This window comes from Drosophila elegans, unplaced genomic scaffold (genome assembly GCF_018152505.1).
Source record: "Drosophila elegans isolate 14027-0461.03 unplaced genomic scaffold, ASM1815250v1 contig_183, whole genome shotgun sequence".
Taxonomy (NCBI): Eukaryota; Metazoa; Arthropoda; class Insecta; order Diptera; family Drosophilidae; genus Drosophila; species Drosophila elegans.
Window position 1 is genome coordinate 7,973,984 of NW_024545550.1, and position 21,316 is coordinate 7,995,299.

A 21,316-nucleotide genomic window follows, 5' to 3' on the forward strand; every position below is an offset into this window, starting at 1 on the left:
ACGTAGTCTCAGACTGCATTAATGTGAAGTATTGTTATCAGAAACTTATACTAAGAAAAAATACAAGAACTTCTGTTAGCGACGGCTTAGAATATTTGGTTCTTTCACGACTTCTCTTCTAGAGGATAATACTTTGAACTTTTCGGGTCTGTCTTGGTTTAACTTAATCTAATAATAAGCTTATAACTTAGTCTAAACTATCATTTCCTTCAGTTTCAGTTTGGTTTCTTTTGGAGCAGCTGCACAAGCTTTTAGAAAATTTGAGTGAACCACAATCTTGTCGGATTTCTGTATAGACAACTGGGCCATTGATTTAGTTATAGCATCGTCGTCTATGGCCTTCGGCATCCTGGCATACCAGGGAGTGAGCTCGTCGTCCTCCAGCTCACTGCTGGAATCCTCATCGGAGGATTCCTCTTCATCCATGTCGGGCAGGAACAAGGGCCTGTCCTGGGAGTTCTTTTTCTTGAACAGATATGTGCCCTGCGTCTTGCAACTATTGATAATTGACTTGAAGTCTCGGTGATGACGGAGGGTGACTGGATTGCCAACCAGGATGAGCAGCGACTTGGCTCGTGAGAGGAGCACATTCACCCGGCGAGGATTGCGCATGAATCCCATGTTGGCAAAGGATCGCACCAGACTGGCAATGATGATGGGCTTCTCGCGGCCCTGGTAGGTCTCCACGCTGCCCACCTCCACCTGGGGATGCCCCTGGCTCTGGAGCAGCTTGGTGATTAGCTTACCCTGGGCGGTATACGGAGCCACAATGCCTATGTCCACCTGGCTGACTCTATTTCCCCTGCCCAGGCCATCGTCAATCAGGCGTTTGACGTACCAGCACAGCACTTTCGCCTCAAGCTGATTGTACGAGCTGGTGGAGTGCTGCTCCCTTTCCGTCCTGCCATGGGTGGCCTGAAAGATTATGGGAAACGAAGGATTGGGCAGCAGGCTCCAGTGGGCCGCCAAGTTAACCTCCGAAGCCGGAGCCTGAGGGATTAGCTCTCCGTTGTAGTAGAGATCGTTGAAGATGCGCACGATCTGCGGATGGGATCGATAGTTGCGACGCAGTCGCGTCTGCAGGCTGCGATCGTAGTTTCCATTCTCGTCCAGCCTGTAGCAATCGGAGCGGAGGAGTCGCTCCATCAGCGATTGGCTCAGACCCAAAGAGGCCGCCCGATTGCTCTTGATGACGGCGCCCAGCTGCTTGTGATCACCGGACAGGATGACATGGCAATCGGTCGTCTGCTTGACCCCCATGATGCCGATCAAGGCCTCCGGCTCGGTGGCCGCACCCGCCTCGTCGATGAAGATGTGGCTGTAGAAGTTGTGCTTGCCCAGGTTGTCGGTGACCAGACGTCCCACCGTGCAGAGCGTGGCCACCGTGATGCCGTACTCAAGTACATGCGAAACTCCAAGGTGCTCGTAACTGTTCTTCGAGCAGTTGGAATTCTTGAGCAGCAGTGCCGGCACCGACTTCAGTCCCTTGTGGTGGATGGAGCGCGAGAAGACGCGGATCAACTGGTGACCCGGCTTGGGCTGCTCCTGCCGGGCAAAGTGCTCTTTGAGTCGACTGTTGTACGCGATGTACTCGCACAGCTTGAAGGCGATCGTGTCGCAGGCCGAGTTCGAACCGGCGGTTACAAGGATGCGGCTTCGCGGTTGCTGAAGGCGCAGCTGTAGAATGGCCTCCACAATGGTTGTGGTTTTGCCAGTGCCTAAGGGATACAAGAAGAGCTAGTGAACACGGTAAAGTAGTAAAGAAATCTTTAAGGATTTACAAACGTTTTTCTAGTAAATGTATGATAAATTCCTAATTGAACTCGTAAATCTCTGATTGAATTTTAGTGCTTCTGAAGTAGAAAAGATTTCTAGATTGGTGGAATTTTTAAGGAAGTGAAATTCAAAAATCCGAATTTGAAATGTTTTTGAGTTTTTCAAGTAAATTTAATAATGATCATATAATTTGTAATTCTCTGAATATGAATTTTGTAGATTTTTTATTTATAGGCATGTATATATATTGCGTAAAAATTGCAATTGCATGTATTAAATTTATGAAATTGAAACAATTAAAACGAGTGTTTCTAGTTAATGCAGTAGAAATTCTTTCAGTCGTAGATGATGTTAATTCTGGATACATTTCTTGAACTTTGTTAAAAAGTGTTTAAAATGTATCTATAATTCCTATAATTCCCCCTCCAAGTTTTGTATTTTTAAATCAAAGGTATCGATGCATAAAACGCATATCTTTGGTGTTCTCACAATAATTCATTATAAGCTGTGGGTTTCTTACTTGCATTCATCTTAAGACCAATTTTTGTAGTCTATACAGATTAATGGGAACCCCCACAAAATTTTTAAAAGTTTGTCAATATCTAAAAGAAATTTGAGCATGGAAATTTGTAGTAAATTTATACCACGGATATGGTCTGTTGATGATGATGATTTGTCTGTCTGCGAAGAATTATGGGGAACCCCCCTAGAAATTATTGGAAATTTATGGTCTGAATAGTATATTAATAACAAGGTTTCTGAAGCGAACTGGGGTTGTACATATGTCCGGATTGATTACCTGGTGGTCCGAACACGATGTAGGGTCCCTGGGGATTTGGTCCTGCGACAATTCTCTGCACCGCCTGCAACTGCTCCGCATTGGAATTGATGGTGGAATTGAGCAGCGAGACCGATGCCGATGCAGCAGGCTCCGGTGGTGGCCTCACCTGCATCCAGATGGGCAGGGTCGAGCAATTGCGCATCTCGATCATCGATCGGTTCAGCATTTGAGTCAACCAGCCGGGAAATGGGAAGAGGTAGCGGCGTATCAAGGGGCTCTCCTGGAGCACCTTTAGGGCGCGGTACATGTAGCGGAAGGGAGTGCGCCTAGAGCGGATTATGGCACAGAATCGCTGGCCGATGAGGACCTCCTCGCCGGGGTTGCTGCCACGGCTGAATCGGATATGGACTGTGGTGCGACTAACCTGCTCCACACTGGCCACATGGCGGCGATTGGGATCCTTCATTTCCAGGACCTCGTGGGCATGTGGCAGCAGGGCCAGCACAAGTGGCTTGGGCAGCGGCGAGGCCAGCAGGCTGGGCTTTGGCACCAGCACCACTTCGTCCAAGTTGGGGGCCACCACGTCCTCAGCGTTTACACCTGTTGTGTTCTTAAGGTCTATCTTGTACCTCAGCTTGGAAACGCGCTGCACAGACACATCCGGTTGGATTAGTTGGGCATAGAGCTGCATAGTGCTCAGATCCTCGATGCTCAATAGTGTCTGCATCACGGAGCATACATTGTAAAACTCCAGCCGCCTGGTGGCCAGGTACTCCTCGAATATCGCATTGTTTTTGGTCAAATCTGTGTCCGTAAATTCGGTGGTCATGGCCTCTAGCATTTCTTTAGTTGGCGGAGAATCCGGTAGATTCCGCATCAGTGCCAGAAGTCTGGAGAGGATTGGCATGAGGCTAAATTCTGGGAGAAACCAAAAACAACTCACTTTTTCTGTCTCTCCAAAGGGTCATCTTTTTTGGCATTCGGATCGTCACTTGCCACGGCTTTTGGTCCCAAAAGAAAGCCAGTGTTATTCTGTTTTAGCCAATGATCTGCGTAGCGAGCTATTTGCGACAACTGGCGATCCAACTGTAAACTCCATAATTACATCCAAGTACCACTTATCAACTGTAAAATATTACTTACCAATTCCAAGTTCTCTGTGCCGTTCATTGTTTCGTTGCTAAAAATAATTGTCACAGTTTAAACCACATTAGTGAAGAGACAATAACTAAGAAAGAATGGCTTTTCCGAGAATAACAAACTTTAAGTTCCGTTGCTTTTTTGGAGATGGACCAAACTTGTCCTTTCTTCGCGGGCAACGTCGATTAATAAGATCGATTTATTTGTGCAAGCAGTGCTCTGATGGGCATCACTGATATGGGAAATCAATTGTACAACACTGATATTGAGTCATCTCTAATTTATGCAACATGTATTATGATGGGCATCACTAATTCAAAATTAATAGCCAGGCGGATGTTGATGGGCATCACTGATAAAACAAACAGCCTGCAACACTGATTTTGTGTCACCTCTAATTCGAAGGTTTGTTTACCAAAAAAAGGAAACCGGCTGAAATGGCCGATTCGGACTCAAACGAGGTCCTTATAGAGGAAATAGACAGCAACGATGTGCCGGAGAACGAGCTGGAGCAGTTCCAGGAAACGGAGCCACTGCGCGTGGTGGACATTATCGACTGCGACGCCGATGGCGAGCGTCGCAGCTTCGAGGCGGATGAGGAGGAGGGAGCTCTAATCAAGCGCTATGTGCAGGGCGTCCAATGTCTGGAGTTCCCTGATTTTTGCACCAAGCTGGAAGCCAGCGACGAGGATGAGGAGGAGGAGGAGCTGGTGGCTCCTACCGTGGAGCAGCCTCGCACTTCTGTGGCACAGGCGAAGCCACCAACGCAAGACCAACAGCCTTCAGGAAGTGGACGCTCCACAGGTGGCGGTGGATTTCGCAAGAGCCAGCTGAGCACTGCCCTCCAGGGATTGATGGGCGAGGCTAACTTGAGCTTTGTGTACGGACGCTTCGAAACCGCCGAGCGCATCTGCATGGAGATCATCCGACAGAACCCGCTGGCCAGCGAACCATTCTACACGCTGGCCGAGATTTATGAGAACCGCGACGAGGTCAAGTTCCTCAATTTCTCCACCCTGGCGGCCCACCTGAATCCCCAGGATCGGGACATGTGGATCCGAGTCTCCGATCTGCTTGTGCAGCAGGGCAACCTGGCCCGTGCCCGCCTCATCTACACCAAGGCCATCAAGATGCTGCCCAAGGTCTACCAACTGCGTCTGCGGAAGGCGCAACTGCTGCAGAAGATGGGCGAAACCAATGCCTCCATGTTCACGTACTTGAAGATGCTGCCCCTGATGCCGCCGGAGGAGTGGAAGATGTGCCTGAACACGGCCAAGAATGTGGCCCGCTACTTCCACGTCCTGGAGAAGCACACCTTGGCCCTGGAGGCCATGGAGGGGGCGTACAGCGTGTGTGGGGCCCGCTTCACCCTGGAGGACATCAACATCTACCTGGAGCTACTGATCCTCAACAAGCAGTATGCCAAGGTCTTAAGGTGCCTGAGGGAGCGCACCAACTTCGAGCTGGAGAACGACCAGGAGGAGAGTCTGGAACTCATATTCTTCTGCGAGATCCCCGACGACTTTGTGCCCGAGCTGCGGGCCAAGCTGTGCGTCAGCATCATCCACATGCGGGCCCACCACCTGCTGGGCTACCTCATCCAGAATGTCCAGGAGCACATCACTCTGACGGCGGATCGGGTGGAGCTGTACATGGACATCACGGAGGCACTGATGCAGGAGCACAAGTACGCCGAGGCCATTGCGCTAATGAGTCCCATCACGGATGGCGACACCGTCGAATGTCCAGCGTTTGTGTGGCTTCGACAGGCCGAGTGCCTGCGTCAGCTGAACCGCACAAACGAGGCTATCCAAAGCTATGAGAAGGTGGTCCAGCTGGCGCCCTTCTGCTACGATGCGCGCTTCACCCTCTCCGCCCTGCTGAAACAGCAGGGCAGGCACGAGGAGGCTGTCCAGGCACTGGAGCAGCCAGGTGAGGCCGAGGGCCAACCGCTCATTGCCCGCCTGCTGTACGAGCGGTGTGTGATGCTGCAGCAGATCGGGCGCATCGAGGAGTTCCTGGACGTGGGCTATGCCCTGCTCAGTCGCCACTCCATCAAGCTGTACAACCGCGAGGAGATGATGGCGGCCGCCAACGGAGGCAGTGCCTACAATTCGGAGAGTCTGAAGACCATCATCCAGATGCGCAGCAAGGCGGTGGATAATTCAGCGGAGCAGGATCTGCAGGTGACTTTAGAGCAGCTTAAGCAGCAGGGCAATAAGTTTATTTTGCGTAAAAAAGCCCAATTTTTGTGATTGATATTGATGAAACTGTTCAAATCTATTCCCCAAAACCAATGGTGCAACATGGAATTTAAAGAAAAAGTTGTGCGAAAAACGCCTTAAAGTTTTGAAAATTAATAATACTATTCGTATTGAACTATCCTCAATAGAATTTTAGACACATCGTGTTTGAGACATTATGCCCTCTCCCCCTTAACTTTAATGCAAATCAAAAAAAAGCAAATCCTATAATAAAAATTCTCTCATTAGGATCCTGGCAAAAGTGCCGCCACTGAGGCCTCCGATCTGACCGTCAAGGATGAGTTCAATCTCTTCCAGGAACTGGTGCGTACGGCCTTTAAGCATGGCATGCACAGTGCCGCCGAGAAGATATGTTTCGCCATGGTAACGACGAAGAGATTTACCTACTACCACCATGAGATCGAGAGGATAATGGTGCTGACGTGCTACTACAACGACGACTGTGCCATAGCCTTCTCGTACCTGCGGGAACTGATAGCCAAGCAGCCCAGCCAGACGAATCTGTGGAACATGCTGTCGCTGATGATCCAGAAGGGCGACGAGGTGCGCTACTATCGCTACATGCGGCGGCTGATGCAACGCCATCCGGTGGACACCAAACCGATGCGCATCTTCCAGGGGCACTACCATCTGAATTGCGCCTCCTTTAAGTATGCGTTGAACATCTACATGCCCATACTGCGCGAGAATCCCGATCCCCTGGTGGCCCTCTGCATAGCGGTGGCCTTCAACCAGCTGTCGCTGCAGAAGAAGGTGCTGCGTAAGTCGGCTTCGGTGGCCCAGGCGGTGGCCTTTGCCCAGCGCTACAAGGAGCTGCGGTCCGCTGGTCACGAGCTCTCGGATTGCGCCGCCCAGCAGGAGATCTACTACAACATAGGACGCATCTATCATCAGGCCAACATCCTGCACTTGGCCGTGGAGTACTATGAGAAGGCGCTGGCCGTGCCCCTTCATCCGCTGATTGCCGAGCACGAGTCCACGCTGGGACTGCAGCACGAGGTGGCCTTCAACCTGCACCTGATCTACCGAGCCAACGGAAACAAGTGGAAGGCACGCCAGTATCTGATGCGTTATTGTGTGGTCTAATCAGCGATCTTTATATAAAACGATTTCAACCAAGAGGTTAAGCATTACAAATGGTGTAAATAGCTTTGTATTCATAAGCATAAAATATGAAGTGACTGAAAACACTTTTGCACGACTAACTAAGGAGATTTAGTTCTTAAAAACCCACATAAATTAAGGTTAAACCATTTGAATCACCTTTAGAAGCACTTATAAATTAAATACTACTTTTTTGTAATGACTAAGTCAGAAGAAAGTTCTGGAGCTACTTTGTACTATTACTGCAGAGATAAGAACCTTTTTAAAATGCATTGTTTTCCCATTGTGTGTATATAAAAAACAATAGGTCCTAAAATCCCTATCACTCACCAATTGCTTTTTTCCAAAACTGATCCCATTTTAAATTTTAAAATTAAGAATCTTTATATTATTTGAAAACGTTTTTATTTTGCGATTGAAGAACTATTCAGTACTGAAATCAAGCAACAGCTACCAGTCGCCTTTATAGCGTCAGAAGAACAATAAAGGGGACTACCATTATTTCACTCTCTTATCAGTTGAAAATGTAATGTGCAGTGCTGCAGGTTACATGATTTTTAGAACTCTGTTTAAACAGACGTCTGTAAAACAAGTTAATCAATAGTATTTCCGATTTTTTGCAATTATAGCCAAGTCATTATAGGGGCCATTACTTTTTTCTAATGAAAGCCCTTCGATTACACTTAATTAGTCACCTAATGTTATTGAGCTAAGAGTATTCGGTTTTATTTGAAAGCTTTAAGTGATTAAAACGGAAATCTAGCAAGGGTTTCGTAATCTCTTATTTTTATTCAGCTGGTTCAGGATTAGAATTTTATTTTAGTCGTGCAGTCAATAATGTTGATAAAAATAAAATTGTTTAGGTTTAACTAACAATAAAGTCTGACTCTATTTATACAACATTTCTGTTGTGGTACGTTTGCAAAGGGTTTGGACAACAATATAATTATTTGGTGTCTAGATAATGTGCATAAAGAATGTGCTTAAATATTTAGGATTGTACATAACACATATATATAACATGTTTACTTTTTTAGATTAAATTAATTGTTTTTGTCCTGTGTCCAAAGTTAAATATTAATTTTCATTAACAATATTTTTTCAGAAGTATTCAATTATGTAGCATTACTTTTTTTTTTGATAATAATGAAACTCAATGCTAGTAAGCATTACTTTCTTTAATGGTAATGGAAAAGTAATTATTATTATAGTGCTTAGTTATACAACTAAGCCCGATAAAAAAAAAAACTGAAAAACTGATGTTTTATGAACTTTAAATATAAATAAACTAACATTTTTATTTGGATAACTAGTAAATATATATATATGTTAAAATATCTCTTTATTTAAGAACTCCGAGGAAGGTACATTTTGAACAAGTGATCAACGGAGGAGTTAAGGAATCTTCTCATTATATATTAATTAATTAAATATAGATATTACTCAGTTATAAAACGGAGAATGAGGTTTAAACTTTAAATGCAATTTAACTATTATTTTAATTTGGAAAACCCTTTGCCTTGCCTGTTTCAATTGAACCAATATAAATACAATTAGGAACCGTTTCTGTTAAAATGTCTCTTTATTTAAGATTTCTGAAGGAGGTACATTTACATTTACAAGTGACCAACGGAGGAGCAAAGGGATCTTCTCCGTCCTAGCAAGCAGGCAGGGACTCCTTCTTCACATAGCCTTGCCCTACGGACCAGCCCGCCTCCGATCGGACCTGGATGGAGCTGATCCCCTGACCACGTTGCAGGTGTTCAGGCAGTCGTTCTCCGTGAGGAAGTTGTTCCGGTTGCCACGACATCCGCCGTAGACGAAGGAGCCGCAGCGCTGGCTCTGCGGATCGTAGGCATAGCGCATGTAGTTGCCCCGACAGGGACCCGCATCCGGGGCCTGGACACAGATGTCCTTGGCCTGCTCCGCGTTGATGTGGCAGTCGGTGGGACCGGCGCACTCCTTCTGCTGGTGCAGCTCCATGCGCCGCGTGCAGTTCTCCTTGTCCGGCCCATTCTCCAGCAGGACGAGACGCGTGCGGATGGTCACGCCCTTGCCGCAGGTGGCGATGCAGGGACTCCAGTCGCTCCACTGCGTGGTGGGACACTGCGGATCCGGCAGCTCCACCTGCTCGTACGTGCAATCCGGCCGCATGCACTTGTTCTTCTCCACCACCGAGATGTGGGGGCATCGCTTGCGTCCCAAGTAGTTGACAAAGGAGCGCGTGCGCATGGTGATCCCAATGCCGCAGCTGGCGGAGCACTCGGACCACACCGTCCACGGCGTGGTCTTGCACAGCCCGGTTCCCTCGCCATTGCTGCCCACCAGGGATTGCGAGTTGGCCAGATCCTCGCCCTCATCATCGCCGCGATCTCTTGGCTGGGAGGAGGCAGCATCTCCCCCAGCGCACTCGGGAATGGAGGCCACGCACATCTCCTTGGACACCAGCTGGCGGGAGCACTTGCTCTGATCCGCCGCCGCCGGATACAAATACTGACGGTTGCGCATGCGGATTCCCTTGCCACAACTCACGGAACACGGACTCCAGGCGGAGTAGTCGCTCACCCGGCATTCGGCTAGGGAATTAATTTTTTTTATTAGAATTACGGTCGTTAATTAATATAAGTTTTATTTTAAAAATTACTTTTCAACGATCGTTTTAAGAGTTTTACTTATTACTCAAAAAAAAACGGGTACTTTTCAGGGTTTCTAATCAAAAACTAAAACTGAAGAAAAAGGTTTTAGCTTTCAAAATATAACTGGAAACTCAAATATATTTTAGAAAATAATAAAACTGGAACTGAAATTTCTTTTTACACTAGGACCGATTATCGAAATTGGGAAGGAAATAGACTAAATGAAATCAGCCAACCTTCTGCGTTTATAATCGGTTCTATATGATAGAAATTGAATTTAGAGTCCGAGTTAAAAAAAAAAAAACAATATTTCTTTTGACCTGAAATTAAAACTGGCAAAATGATCATTATGTATAGAGCTTAAAATAAATTTAAAACTATGTCATTTTGTTTTTTAAAGTTATATAAAACTCAAAATAACCTATTTTTGCATATGTGTAAAAAAAAATTAAAAAAAAATAAAAATTAAACCGACTTTTGAAATTTTAATTTTAATGCATAATTATAAAACTGGATTGTTGCAATAGCTTTATGTCACCACGATTGTTTAGTATAAAACAAAATTACTTTCGGTACCTGGTTAGATGGGGACCTTACATACCTCTGGTGTCCTGCTCCTCGGCATCGTCGGACACCTCCAGCTGGAGAGCCTTCAGGAAGTCATCATCGCAGTTCCGGGAAATGATCTTTTCGCGTCTCAAGTGCAATCTGGCCAGAGGAGGCATCTCGCGACTCTGAGGATTGTAGAAGGGTGCCCTGGGATCCTCCGGATACATGGTGGTGATGGGGTACATTCTCTCCGGCGGCTGCGTTTCCGAATTGGGTGACTAACAAGGAACATATCATTCAATAATTTTAATCAGGTTTTATGGTCATAAATAAGAGTTATTATATTAAACAAATTAAATCCCAAGAAAGAATTCAAAAAAAAAAAATAATAAATATTCCTTTTTTATAAAATAAATTGAAATAATTTACTTTTGTTAATAAAGGAGTAAAGCAGTATTTATAATAATACTGAACTATCCATTTGTATTATACAAATCGTGTTTAAATATCTTATACACAAGTCTTTTCTTACCATATAAGAAATACCACTATCGGTGCCCGCGTCCCAGGGATACAGATCAAAGGTCATTGACTCCTTCCAGCTGCAGTCCTCGGTGCAGAGATCCAGGCCACTAATGCCCACCACCCAGTCGGGTGAAGGACCAAACATGGAAACCAGCGACACCTTCGGGTGCTTGCGATCAACACGGAACTTGGCGGAGGTGTTTTGGTTGACATTCGGATACCACAAGCCAGCGGCCTTGATCAGTGTTCGCAACTTGGGCCCATTTGCCCGCAGTTCCCCCTCCAGAGCAGTCGGTGAGCCCCACTCCGCCAGGGAACGGAATCCGGCAGTGGCTATGTGGTTCTCGCCCCAGAACGAAAAGTTGGCCTCGTGTGAGGCGCCAATGACATCGGAGAAGTGGGTCAACCAAATGGCAAAGGGATAGTCCTTGGGATGGGTCTCATTCGACCAGATGCCCTCGAAAACAAACTGAAAATGTTCGGGGAAATCAATTATTATCCAGGATTATTTTATACTCTTGCAGAGGGTATTATATGTATAGTTCAGACAAAAGTTTGCAGCGCACTGAATATATAAAGTATTTAAATTCTTGTTCAGCATCGCTCTTTTACTCTACGATTAAAAATTATAGCTTTCATGTATATTTTCAGGTACTTTAAAATATAGTTATGGTTAGCTATTTAAGCTGCCATGAAAGCGATCGAAACATTCAGTAGAAAAATCGAAATAGTTTCACTGTTTTTATACACATAGGTTTAAAAATCCAAATAATATAGTTTTATGGTATATTTACTTTTTGTAACTGCTGCAAAAGTGTATAAACTTTGGTTTGCCACAGTTTCTTGTATTTCGTTAGTCCCGACTTACGCTGTACTTGGCTTCATCGCAGGCGCAGCATTCCTTTTGGGCAGCAGCTGCATCCGGTTTCCGCTCACAGATTACCGTGGATAGGTTGCCATCGTCCGCAAACCAGGCTTTGGGACCCTCATAGACCATTGCGGACAAGGAAACACATCCGGAACCCGCCTCTGGAGCGACCCACATCACCTGGACCTCTGTTTTAGGGTAGGAGTCTGCCTCGGAAACAGTGTTCACACAGCGATCGTTAAACTTGGTCAGGGAATCGCTGAACAGCTGGAAGCGACCCACTCGCCGCGGACTGGCTGCCTGGGGACGTCGTGCTCCAGTATGCGCCTCCGCCGCAATGGTGAAGTGGGTAAAATGCTGGATTTTCGTGTGGGTTCGAGATCCAAGAAGGAGCACTGTTAAATGTATACAAATTCAAATTTCGATAAAAATGTAAGTCGATTAAATGTATCGCTGTCGAAATATGCAGTACTTTTACAGCACTGCTTGGTATCTATAGCTGTCTCGCTCTCTCTATCTTCTTGCGTTCAAGACAACGCGCAATTTTTATTCTTTCTTTAATTTGTTTTATTAATCATTATTTCGTTTAAGTAATGTCCACATTCATGGACATGCTCACCAGCAGTCAATGCGTCGACCTGAAAAAGTGCGGCGATGTAGTGGTCTCGCCCAGCGATAACATGGTGGCCATTTACTGCCACTTCTGCCGGGACATTTTCGCACATCTGCCGGAATTTTTGAGGCACCTCCAGTGGTCCCACTATGATGTCCTGAATTTCACCAAGGAGCAAAACGTGTACAGCTTGGAGGAGCTTCTATCTGAAGAGGAGTACGCCCAGTCGACAGGGAACAACAACAGCAGCAGCAGCAGCGGGGATTCCGGCATTATGGAGGTCATAAAGGATTCTACTAGCCAAAAACCAAGTAAGCAAAAAGTGGTATATTCCGCGAAATAATCACATTTTAATTCCTTATTATTTATCCCGCTGTGGCAGTGAAATATAAAGTGGAGGACATACTATTAAAGGAAGGACTCTCCCAACAGGAAGACAATCCCGTAGGCCGAGGATTCAAAGGATTTCGCAACAAGGCAGAAAACAAGGAGAACACTTTGAAAATCTGCGAACTGAAGAGCCACGCCATTGCCAGGAATTCGAGGAAACGTATGAGCAGCGTGAAGAACCGCATCCTCAAAGCCATTGAAAACGATGAGCCCACCAAACTTCTTAAGAAACAGCCGAAAACTGAATCTCTAGAAGTAGATAACATCCTAAAACCCATTGATAACGATGAGCCTACCAAACTTCTAGTGAAACCGCCAAAAACCAACTACACACTACCTATAACTGAACCTTTAGAAGTAGATAATATACAGCCACTTAATTTTAATACTCCTTTCAAGCTAACCAAACAACCAACCTCATCTAACTTAAGTGTAAGGAAATCGACTTTAACCAGTGCTCGAATCTTCACAACATCCCTTTTGCAGCACAAAGATCTGAACTCTAAGCCAAAACTCAGCTCAACAGTCCAGAAAGTCCAAGCTAACTCCGTTTCAAGTGTGGTTAAAAAAGTAGCTCAGTTCCCAAAACCAGCCACAAAGAGAATATTATCGCCTTTCCAAATAAGACAAGTTGAAATACTGCCAAAAACTAAGTTGAGTGATAGTGTGATTAAATCAATACAAACTGAAAGGCCATCGCTCAAAAGAATTCTAGAGGAAATTGGCAACTACCATGTTCAGAAACAGCCCAAAGACCAAGGTTTTTCAGTGCTCAAACTAAGCCCAACTCCAAACAATGAGCAAGAGCTATCTAAAGACAACAACAACACAAAACGTTTTAAGTTGGAGTCGGAAAATGAAGATAATTCCAAAATCACACAGACAAAGGAAAATCCTGTTGTAAAAATAAAGCAGATCCTAGACAATATTAAAAATCCTGTTAACAAGAACGACAACGCAAAACTCGTGAAATTGGATTCGGAAAATATAGAGATTACCACCGACAAAAGTTCAAAAATCGCACTGGTAAAGAAAAATCTGGCCGTTAAAAAGATGCAGACAACCAGTACCAAAACAAATCAAACAAATACCAATAGTTTTGCTACCAAGGACGACAAATTGGAGTCAAATAATCTAGTTTTACAAACCACACAGCCTAAGGAAAACCTGCTGGTTATAAAAAAGGAGCCAAACAAAAAAAACAAAAAACAAAAATCAACTTCCCCAGACATCGCAACTCTTTTGAAAAATGTTGGGGTGAGCAATTGATTTTAATCATTGCCCAAAATTCACCTAATACCTTAAATTATTTCATCCTTTCAGTTGCCAGCAATGCAAAATGCCAGGTATGAGGACAAAATAACGTCGGATGAGTTGATGAAGTTGCGCGCAAAAGCCGCCCAGTTTAGCAAAATCTACATGAAGCACGATTCCATTTGGAATTATAGAATTTTGAATCCATCACCCAAAGCTGAATTTCTCTCTCGTCTGATTTCTGAGCTAACTACAGAAGTCAACTTAACGATGGGATGCAACCTGACTAAAGGCGAACTAAAACGAATCATAAATCTGATTTCAGTTTGGCACCAAAAAACGGTTCACCTTAAGGTGGTCAAAAACGGCAAGATTTTGCCCACCGACTATTTTAACCTATTCGGATTTTTACCTGATAGTTTTGTTTTTTTTTGCGAAGGCTGCGAGGAAACTTTCACTATTGAAGAATCATACATAAAGCATTTGACTTCTCACGAAGGTGTGTATCATTGCCAACCTTGCAATAAATTGTTCAAGTACCAGGGATTCTACGAGAAGCATATGCGAAATGCTCATTTCTAAACAGTTCCACTTACAACCTTATATAGATTTTAAGTTGTAGTCATACTTTTTACTAAAGACTTTACGTTGTTATGTAGTTGTCAAAAAAGTAAAAACTCAGATGAGTTAAAAGCTAAAAGATAGCTTATCCGTCAAGTTAAGAAACTGGCTAGTTGCTTATTATAAAACTATATCCGCTTTTAATTTATATAATTTGGATCAATTCTTTTCCGTATTCATGTTCTTAACAAACAATCTATGTAACTCAATTAATTCCCATTCATTCAAGATTATAAACACTAACTAAATTAATAAGATTAGCGACAAAGCAATAGTTAAACAATGTTATGTAGTTCTCAAAAAGGTGAATACAATAAAAGCTGAAGAAGTTGTCAGATAAAGTTAACAGTCAAAATAATAAACTTGTTAGTTATGTTTATATAAAGCTATATCCGTTATTAGTAATAAGTTATTACTTAAATTTTTTATCCATGCGTTTCTGCACCAAAGTTCTGAATAAATAACCTCTACAGACTCAATACAGTTTATTATTCATCATTATAAGCACGATTGAATTATATTAAAAAGATTAGTGAACAGCATTTTCAAAACACTTTGCTGAACCGAGAGGATGGACACGATCTGCTCTGGATTCTCTTATCGCGTCGATTGCTCTTATTTTCAGTTCTCAAGTGACCCCGCTGATTAAAAAAGCGAAACCCAGCTAAAGGTATCTATCCAGACTTACAATTATACGTTTTGCCGGGCACATAGCCGCTGGGTCCATCGGCCACAATTAATTTGTATCCATTGTCGCCGCGTGTGCGTCGTCCGTGGTTCAAATGGGTGGGCGCCCGGGGACAGGCGGTGGCCGTACTAATTGTCAGCCAGACGATGACGACAAGGCGGATGAGCAGCGGCAGCGATTGCCCCATCTCCAGTGCTTTGTTTCGCGCGTTATCACTTGACGACTTGTACGATTTCTGAGCTCCACAGTAGATGCGACTATTCCAGGCGAGGCTCAGCAGCAGACTAATCAAGCCGGAGAGACGACGATTGGGCTATCTTCAAGTCGGACGGCGAACCCGATGCCGGAAGCCTCGGGCTCGGGATGATTACGACAAACTGACTGAATTTCTCAATTTATATTTGCTCCTTCATAAATATCACTTTCCTACTGGTCGTCTTGTTTTCTATTTGGTATATATTTCGTGGTATAAATGTTGCCGTACAATTTACAAATAATATTACAATTATATATTTCCATATCATCGGTAACAGTGTTCACTATCGTAGTTCGTTTAGTTTAGTTTATAAATTTGTAGGTTGGCTCTGCGCTCACCAAGTACCATAGTTTGATCCGTGAGGATGCGCTTTAGGAAACTCAACGTTGGTCGAGAACAAAGCAATTATATACTGATAGATCAAACTGAGACTGATCACACGGTTGGCATTCGATCGGGTTGATTTAGGGGATTAAATGTGAGAACTATTAAGCATAGTGGCATATAAATCACAATCGCAAATTAAGTTAATACTAAAAGGTCAGAATTGGCGTTTCCCGGTGATCCAATAGGTCTGTAAGTCAGTTTAAGGATGAGTATAACTATAAATTGTACTTTTTTAGGATATATGTATGTTACCCTTTGCAATGCTCCACCAGGGCAGTGTCACATAGGTGAGGAATGCATTGAGCGGCGTGGACTGCTGTCTTCTGTTCTCCTTCCAGAAGTGAAAGGATTGCGTGAAGCCTCGACTGGTCCACAGGGGATTGTAGGCGCCGTCGTCGAGTTCTGAAAGTAAACAAGGCACACTAGATAAGTCATGGTTGCAGCCAGAGCACAGGTAACTATTAACATGCATTGTTTGATAAGAATTATAGGTAGAATATCTCCTAGGCAATAACCTTTAAGTGCCTTCTTGGGCACATCGCACCAGTAGTAGATGTTGGTGCCATCTGGAGTTCGGCGCTTGGGCACCAGATGCAGCATCTTGCTGACATGCGCCTGCTTGGCTGTCCTCGGCAGAGTGGCACTGGTGGTCTCCACCTCCGCCTCCTCCTGGTTGCCATTGGCCACATCGAGCATGGGCGTCAGTTCCGTTGGCGAAATCACCTTGGTTACATCACTCTCCTCCCCGTTCTCATTGTTCTCGTTCGGCTGCAGCGGATGCTTCTCCGTCTCCACCGACACGCGGACACATTTCTCGAAGAGTTTCGCGGGTGGCGAATTCTTGGGGGACTCCACCACCGGCAGCTCCTCACGTCCCCGAACACTGATCATCAGCTTGCTGTCGCTCTCACTAAGGATGGCCATCTTGGCGGCTCCAGCTCCAACGCCTCCTTCCGACTCACTACCATTCAGGGAGGTAGCATCATCGGCAATCTCGTACTCCTCAGTTTTTGAGGTCATGTCCGGCCTGGGATTGTTATTATTGACGGCTTTGTGTTTGATAGCAGCACTCGATTTGGTTTTGCCCTTGTCCTTATCCTTGTCGCCCTCTTTGTCCTTTTCCTTATCCTTGCCGGCTACGCCTCTGCGCCGCTTGGGCGACATCTTGGCCAGAAAGTTGGTCGCCGAACCGTTGACCTTCTGATTCGAAGACTTCTTGTCGTTCTCCTTGTTCTTGTCCTTATCCTTATCCTTATCTTTGTCCTTGTCCTTCTCCTGATCCTTGACTCTGGACGTGCGCAGTCTTGGGGGTATGATCTTCCTGGTGGCCACCGGCAGACTGGTCCTGCGATCAGCGGCACTGAGGGAGGCGCTCCTGGTGATGCTGGCACCCTGCTGCTTTCGTTTGCCCTCCGACGGCAGCCGGAAACTGCTCCTTTTGCCCACCAGCAGCTCGCTCTCCACACTGAGGATGCTGGTCTTGGGCTTGAGACGGGTGGGCCGCTTGTCGGGCATCTTGGCCAGACAGGCGGGCGACTCGTTGGACGGATCCTCGCAGCTGGGGCAGTAGACCTCGGACATTTCCGGGGTGTCTGTGTTCTTGGCCGACGGCCAGCGCTTCTTGCCCTTCTTGCCGCCAAAACAGTTGCAGCCCGTGGTCTGACCAGCTCCGTTGTTGTCGCCGGGCACTTTGACCTCCGCGGCGGCACTCAAAGGAGGCGGAGTCACGGCCGGAACAGCAGCTGCAGCCGCAGCCGATGGAGCAGTGGAAGTGGATTCTTGGGGCAACTTTTCTTGATCACCAGCGGCGAGCTGGTGGCTCTCGCAATGCGGATTTGGGTGCAGTTTTGCCGTGGAGGCCGAGAAAGCAGGACGTTGCTGATCTACAAGTAGATATAGATCGGTTTTTGCGTTTAAAAGCATATACATCGACACACATGTACAACCGAGGATCGGCCCAAGCAACTTAGTCGGTAATTGGCAACAGAAAGCAGTGGAAATAATAAGCCAGAATGGGAAAACACAAAAAGCTAGGGATCGACTGGGGAGGATGTCTAATGAATATACAATCAAGCCACCACCACCACGGAAAACATAATTTCTAAAGGGAAACGGAAAAAGGATAGGACTATGGGATGTGATGAACGACGACCTCCTCCTCCAACTCAACATCCAGTGTCAAAACAAAAGCCAAACGGAATATAATTTTGGTTGTTGACCCTAGTGTATTATTTGTCCTGCTTTCTCGGCAATGTCTGGTGTTCTCTTCACATATATATATATACTCTGGGGTTGTTTTTTAGGGGGCACATAGAAGGTATATATATAAATTTGATAGTTGGAAGTTGTAAAAGGAAAATCAATGGAACCACAACACATTACGAGAAGTAAATCAGGAATATGAACGGAAATGAAAGGAGCAAGCGGAATAAGCAGCATTAACTACGATAAAAACTACGCAACTAGGCAATGTTCAATTGTAAATGTTCATGCAACTAAAGGATGCTCAAATCAAGAGGAAACTAAGATAAACTTATAGGTACATAGAGAGTGGCTTAGACTGACCATCGCGCAGATCTCCAGCCTCGATCTCGGACACCTCGCTGGCCAGCGAGTCCAGTCCCTCGTTCTCCGATCGCGCCTTGGCTCCCACATTGGGGCTGGTGCCACTGCCCACCATGTCCTGGTTATTCGAGTTGGTCTTGGTGCGCCAACCGTAGCGGGAGAAGTTGTTCAGATTGGCGCTCGGATCGCTGAGGCGTCGCTGATGGCGGTACGTGCAGTAGTCGTCGTTCTCCTCCTCCCACTCGTCCCACATGTCGGTGGCGCAGAATCCCGGCTCGCTGGTGGGCGTCTCCACGCCAGATCCCTTTGGCTTAGTCACCGCCATCTCGGCATGACCCTTTCCCTGCGGTCCCTTCATCCGGACAAATTCACAGCGCGTTTGGACGCCAGCTCCACTGCTGAATAGGCCAAAGGACATGCGCTGCGCCACCTTGGAACTCAGACTGGATTGCTTTGGAATAAACAATAAATTAGTATGAAAGCAGTTAAAAGAAGAGTTCCCATCCTAACCCTGGCATCGTAGACCTTCTTTAAGGCATCGTAGCGTATGGATCCCAGGAAGATCACGCCCTGAACCGCTCCATCCTTGTCATTGGCCACCAGCTCCACGCACACCATCTCCCCGTCGCGCACCAGGATGTCGCTGAACACCTCGTCGAAGTTGTCCACCATAAAGCAGATGTGCGGATACGTGATCTCCTCGCCCTCGCCCTTGGTGTCCATCTTCCTTCGACTGGGACTGGCGTACACCCGCTGCGAGTGCCTCCTCAGCACCTGCAGCTCCTTGGGCGAGGTCCTGGTGCAAATGGCCAGTGTGAGTGTATAATCGAACTGGTGGATGACCATGTTCAGATAGACCGTCTCCTCCCAGTCCACATCGGGATCGCCGATGGGCAGTTTGCGCGAGTCCTTGCGGAACACCTCCACTTCAGTCTGTTGGAAAGATACGTTTTTTTTTTTGATAATTTGTAGACGAGCAATCCCATTTACCCACCTCAAATTTTGGCATGTGGCGCGACGAGCTCTTCACGTGCTTCTTGCGCACAAAGAAGAGCAAATCGTCCGAGTCGATGCTGTGCACGGGCTCCGTCTGGAAGAGGAAGTGCCGCACGAACAGGTCCGTCCAGTAGGTGGTGCCCTGGAGCACCACGAAGCCGCCATCTGGAAAAGGTATACAAACCGTAATAAGAACATAAAACTTAAGCGAGAAGGAAAAAGTATTACTATTTCTATGCCAGCAATCATTATTATGCTAACAACAGAAGTCCCTGAGAGGAATAATATCAGCTCACATAATGCTTTCATATTATCGTTGCTTGTCTTTAATTCAAAAATGAACTTCGCTTTACTTAACATAGTGATTGTTTTATTGTTTTCCTCTTTGCTATCCTTTCAGTTCTTTAAAAAAAAATGTTTTTTGGGATTTTTAAGCCTTAGGGGTTGCTTATATTGCTGAAGAGCTTTCAATGACTGGGTTTGCTCAGGAATTTAACTTTAGCACTTTCCCTAATAGAAAACCTATTTAATTATTATAAAAATATGTACAAAATAAAAATAAACTTGGAATTAGTTAGCCCTCCAATTTAAAATTAATGTTAAATGTATAAAGATAAATTAATAAATTTTTAATAATCCTTAACCAAATTCATAGTTAAGATTTTAGAGAAAGTCTTCCCTTAAATTAAGGTCTGCAAGAATCGGGTGAGCTGGGGGATGCTCAAATTGACCGACAGGTGAACAGCTGTTTGTGGTTTTCCCAACCTGCCCCCTTGTCGCCCGATAAAAGTAAAAGCTGCTGCTGCTTATATAAAAGAAAACAAACCGTTGGTGAAAAGTGGGGCGGAAAAGGCACGCACACAGGCGCATCAGGCACTTATACACACGCAAGCCTCCTTGGGGGTTGGGGTTGCCCTTTGTGTATGTGTGAGTGTGACAAATCGATAAAGTGCAAATGTAGACAAATTTTCGCCGCAATAGAGGGAAAATCAGGAGTTCGAATCCGGGATACCCACCATCCTTGAGCAGCTGGCGCATCTCCTTGGTCCTCTGAAAGTTGATGTCCTCCAGGAGCTGCTGCAGTGGCGTCTGAGATCCCTTCAAAAGGGCGGCGGCGGCACTGGCGAGAGCCATCCTAACGGGGGATTTCCACGGTTCCAGCTCCGATGACGAATGTCGATGTTGATGGGTGAGTGTTACTATTTCACAACGTTGTCCAAGACATCACGGCTTTTACGGGGAGAGGGGCGGTGCTAGTAGCGAGGGGGCGCGGCTAGTAGAGTGGAATATATTCCAACATTTGTTTTTGCTTGCTGCTGGTTCTTTTAGTTTTTTTTTTTAATCGGCGGAGAGCAGCTCGTCTCCACGGCAGCGCATGCAAATTGCAACTGAGCATAAATTCGGATTTTTTCCCACTCGGGGGTGGATATTTTGTATCCCTTATCCGCACAGTTTACCCCACCTGTGTTATCAGGCATCAGCTGTTCCCACCTTTTCTCATATTAGTCACTTATTCTTTGTCTTAATTTTCAATAAATTGTAAAAAATTCCACGGTTAACTGATTGTTTTGTTTAGCTGAGCTTTTGTTGTTAAATGGAGAATGGAGAAAAAAACGTAAATAACAATAGATCCAAAAGTGTTGCAAAACCGCGAAATTAAACGATAACACCAAGCTTGCTCTTGTTCGACTAGAGCTTGATATCGGTAATCGAATTCAAACATAATACTTATTCACCCCTTTCCAGGTTTTTCGCAGTTGTCCAAACTGGTAAAAGTTTTTGGCTTACAATCTAAAAATTCATTTGATTGGCGATTTGGATCGAGTTTTTTTTAAATTTGAATGATTTTACCCCCTATTATTTTTCCAAAAATTGCTTTTTGCAGAAAAGTGACCTAAAACCA

At 45.3% G+C, this 21,316-nt stretch overlaps 5 protein-coding genes across 11 annotated transcripts; 2 read left to right on the forward strand and 3 right to left on the reverse strand.

Annotated features, from left to right (window-relative positions):
• Nucleotides 1-192: 192 nt before the first annotated feature.
• On the reverse strand, nucleotides 193-3,929 carry LOC108144313 (putative helicase MOV-10). Its single transcript, XM_017269011.2, has 4 exons — nucleotides 3,701-3,929; nucleotides 3,501-3,643; nucleotides 2,576-3,447; nucleotides 193-1,718 (listed from the first exon to the last, which is right to left on the reverse strand). Exons 1-4 carry the CDS (start codon nucleotides 3,725-3,727, stop codon nucleotides 193-195), a joined length of 2,568 nt encoding a protein of 855 aa, XP_017124500.1. The 5' UTR covers nucleotides 3,728-3,929.
• A 117-nt stretch (nucleotides 3,930-4,046) lies between these two features.
• On the forward strand, nucleotides 4,047-8,064 carry LOC108144829 (general transcription factor 3C polypeptide 3). The gene is made up of 2 exons (XM_017269965.2): nucleotides 4,047-5,883; nucleotides 6,190-8,064. The coding sequence occupies exons 1-2, from the start codon at nucleotides 4,135-4,137 to the stop codon at nucleotides 7,045-7,047; spliced, it is 2,607 nt and encodes an 868-aa protein (XP_017125454.1). The 5' UTR covers nucleotides 4,047-4,134; the 3' UTR covers nucleotides 7,048-8,064.
• Nucleotides 8,065-8,628: 564 nt separating this feature from the next.
• On the reverse strand, nucleotides 8,629-15,505 carry LOC108144474 (spondin-1). The gene is made up of 5 exons (XM_017269387.2): nucleotides 15,210-15,505; nucleotides 11,644-12,038; nucleotides 10,783-11,244; nucleotides 10,303-10,528; nucleotides 8,629-9,641 (listed from the first exon to the last, which is right to left on the reverse strand). The coding sequence occupies exons 1-5, from the start codon at nucleotides 15,394-15,396 to the stop codon at nucleotides 8,764-8,766; spliced, it is 2,148 nt and encodes a 715-aa protein (XP_017124876.1). The 5' UTR covers nucleotides 15,397-15,505; the 3' UTR covers nucleotides 8,629-8,763.
• Nucleotides 12,062-15,000, forward strand: LOC108144475 (protein teflon). Of its 5 annotated transcripts, none has more exons than XM_041707234.1 (4): nucleotides 12,068-12,567; nucleotides 12,639-13,903; nucleotides 13,970-13,992; nucleotides 14,226-14,386. In XM_041707234.1, exons 1-4 carry the CDS (start codon nucleotides 12,237-12,239, stop codon nucleotides 14,251-14,253), a joined length of 1,647 nt encoding a protein of 548 aa, XP_041563168.1. In that variant the 5' UTR covers nucleotides 12,068-12,236; the 3' UTR covers nucleotides 14,254-14,386. The 5 variants fall into 5 exon arrangements, with proteins under 5 accessions (XP_041563171.1, XP_041563167.1, XP_017124877.2 ...); XM_041707236.1 differs by having other exon boundaries at nucleotides 14,340-14,386; XM_041707237.1 differs by lacking the exons at nucleotides 13,970-13,992; nucleotides 14,226-14,386 and having other exon boundaries at nucleotides 12,062-12,567; nucleotides 12,639-12,806; nucleotides 13,133-13,245.
• A 142-nt stretch (nucleotides 15,506-15,647) lies between the features above and the next one.
• LOC108144473 (uncharacterized protein KIAA0930 homolog) lies at nucleotides 15,648-21,012 on the reverse strand. Of its 3 annotated transcripts, XM_017269384.2 has the most exons (7): nucleotides 20,430-21,011; nucleotides 19,412-19,578; nucleotides 18,928-19,350; nucleotides 18,418-18,868; nucleotides 16,368-17,735; nucleotides 16,105-16,254; nucleotides 15,648-16,039 (listed from the first exon to the last, which is right to left on the reverse strand). In XM_017269384.2, the coding sequence occupies exons 1-7, from the start codon at nucleotides 20,545-20,547 to the stop codon at nucleotides 15,999-16,001; spliced, it is 2,718 nt and encodes a 905-aa protein (XP_017124873.1). In that variant the 5' UTR covers nucleotides 20,548-21,011; the 3' UTR covers nucleotides 15,648-15,998. The 3 variants fall into 3 exon arrangements, with proteins under 3 accessions (XP_017124873.1, XP_017124874.1, XP_041563166.1); XM_017269385.2 differs by lacking the exon at nucleotides 16,368-17,735 and having other exon boundaries at nucleotides 20,430-21,007; XM_041707232.1 differs by lacking the exon at nucleotides 15,648-16,039 and having other exon boundaries at nucleotides 16,168-16,254; nucleotides 16,323-17,735; nucleotides 20,430-21,012.
• Nucleotides 21,013-21,316: the final 304 nt, after the last annotated feature.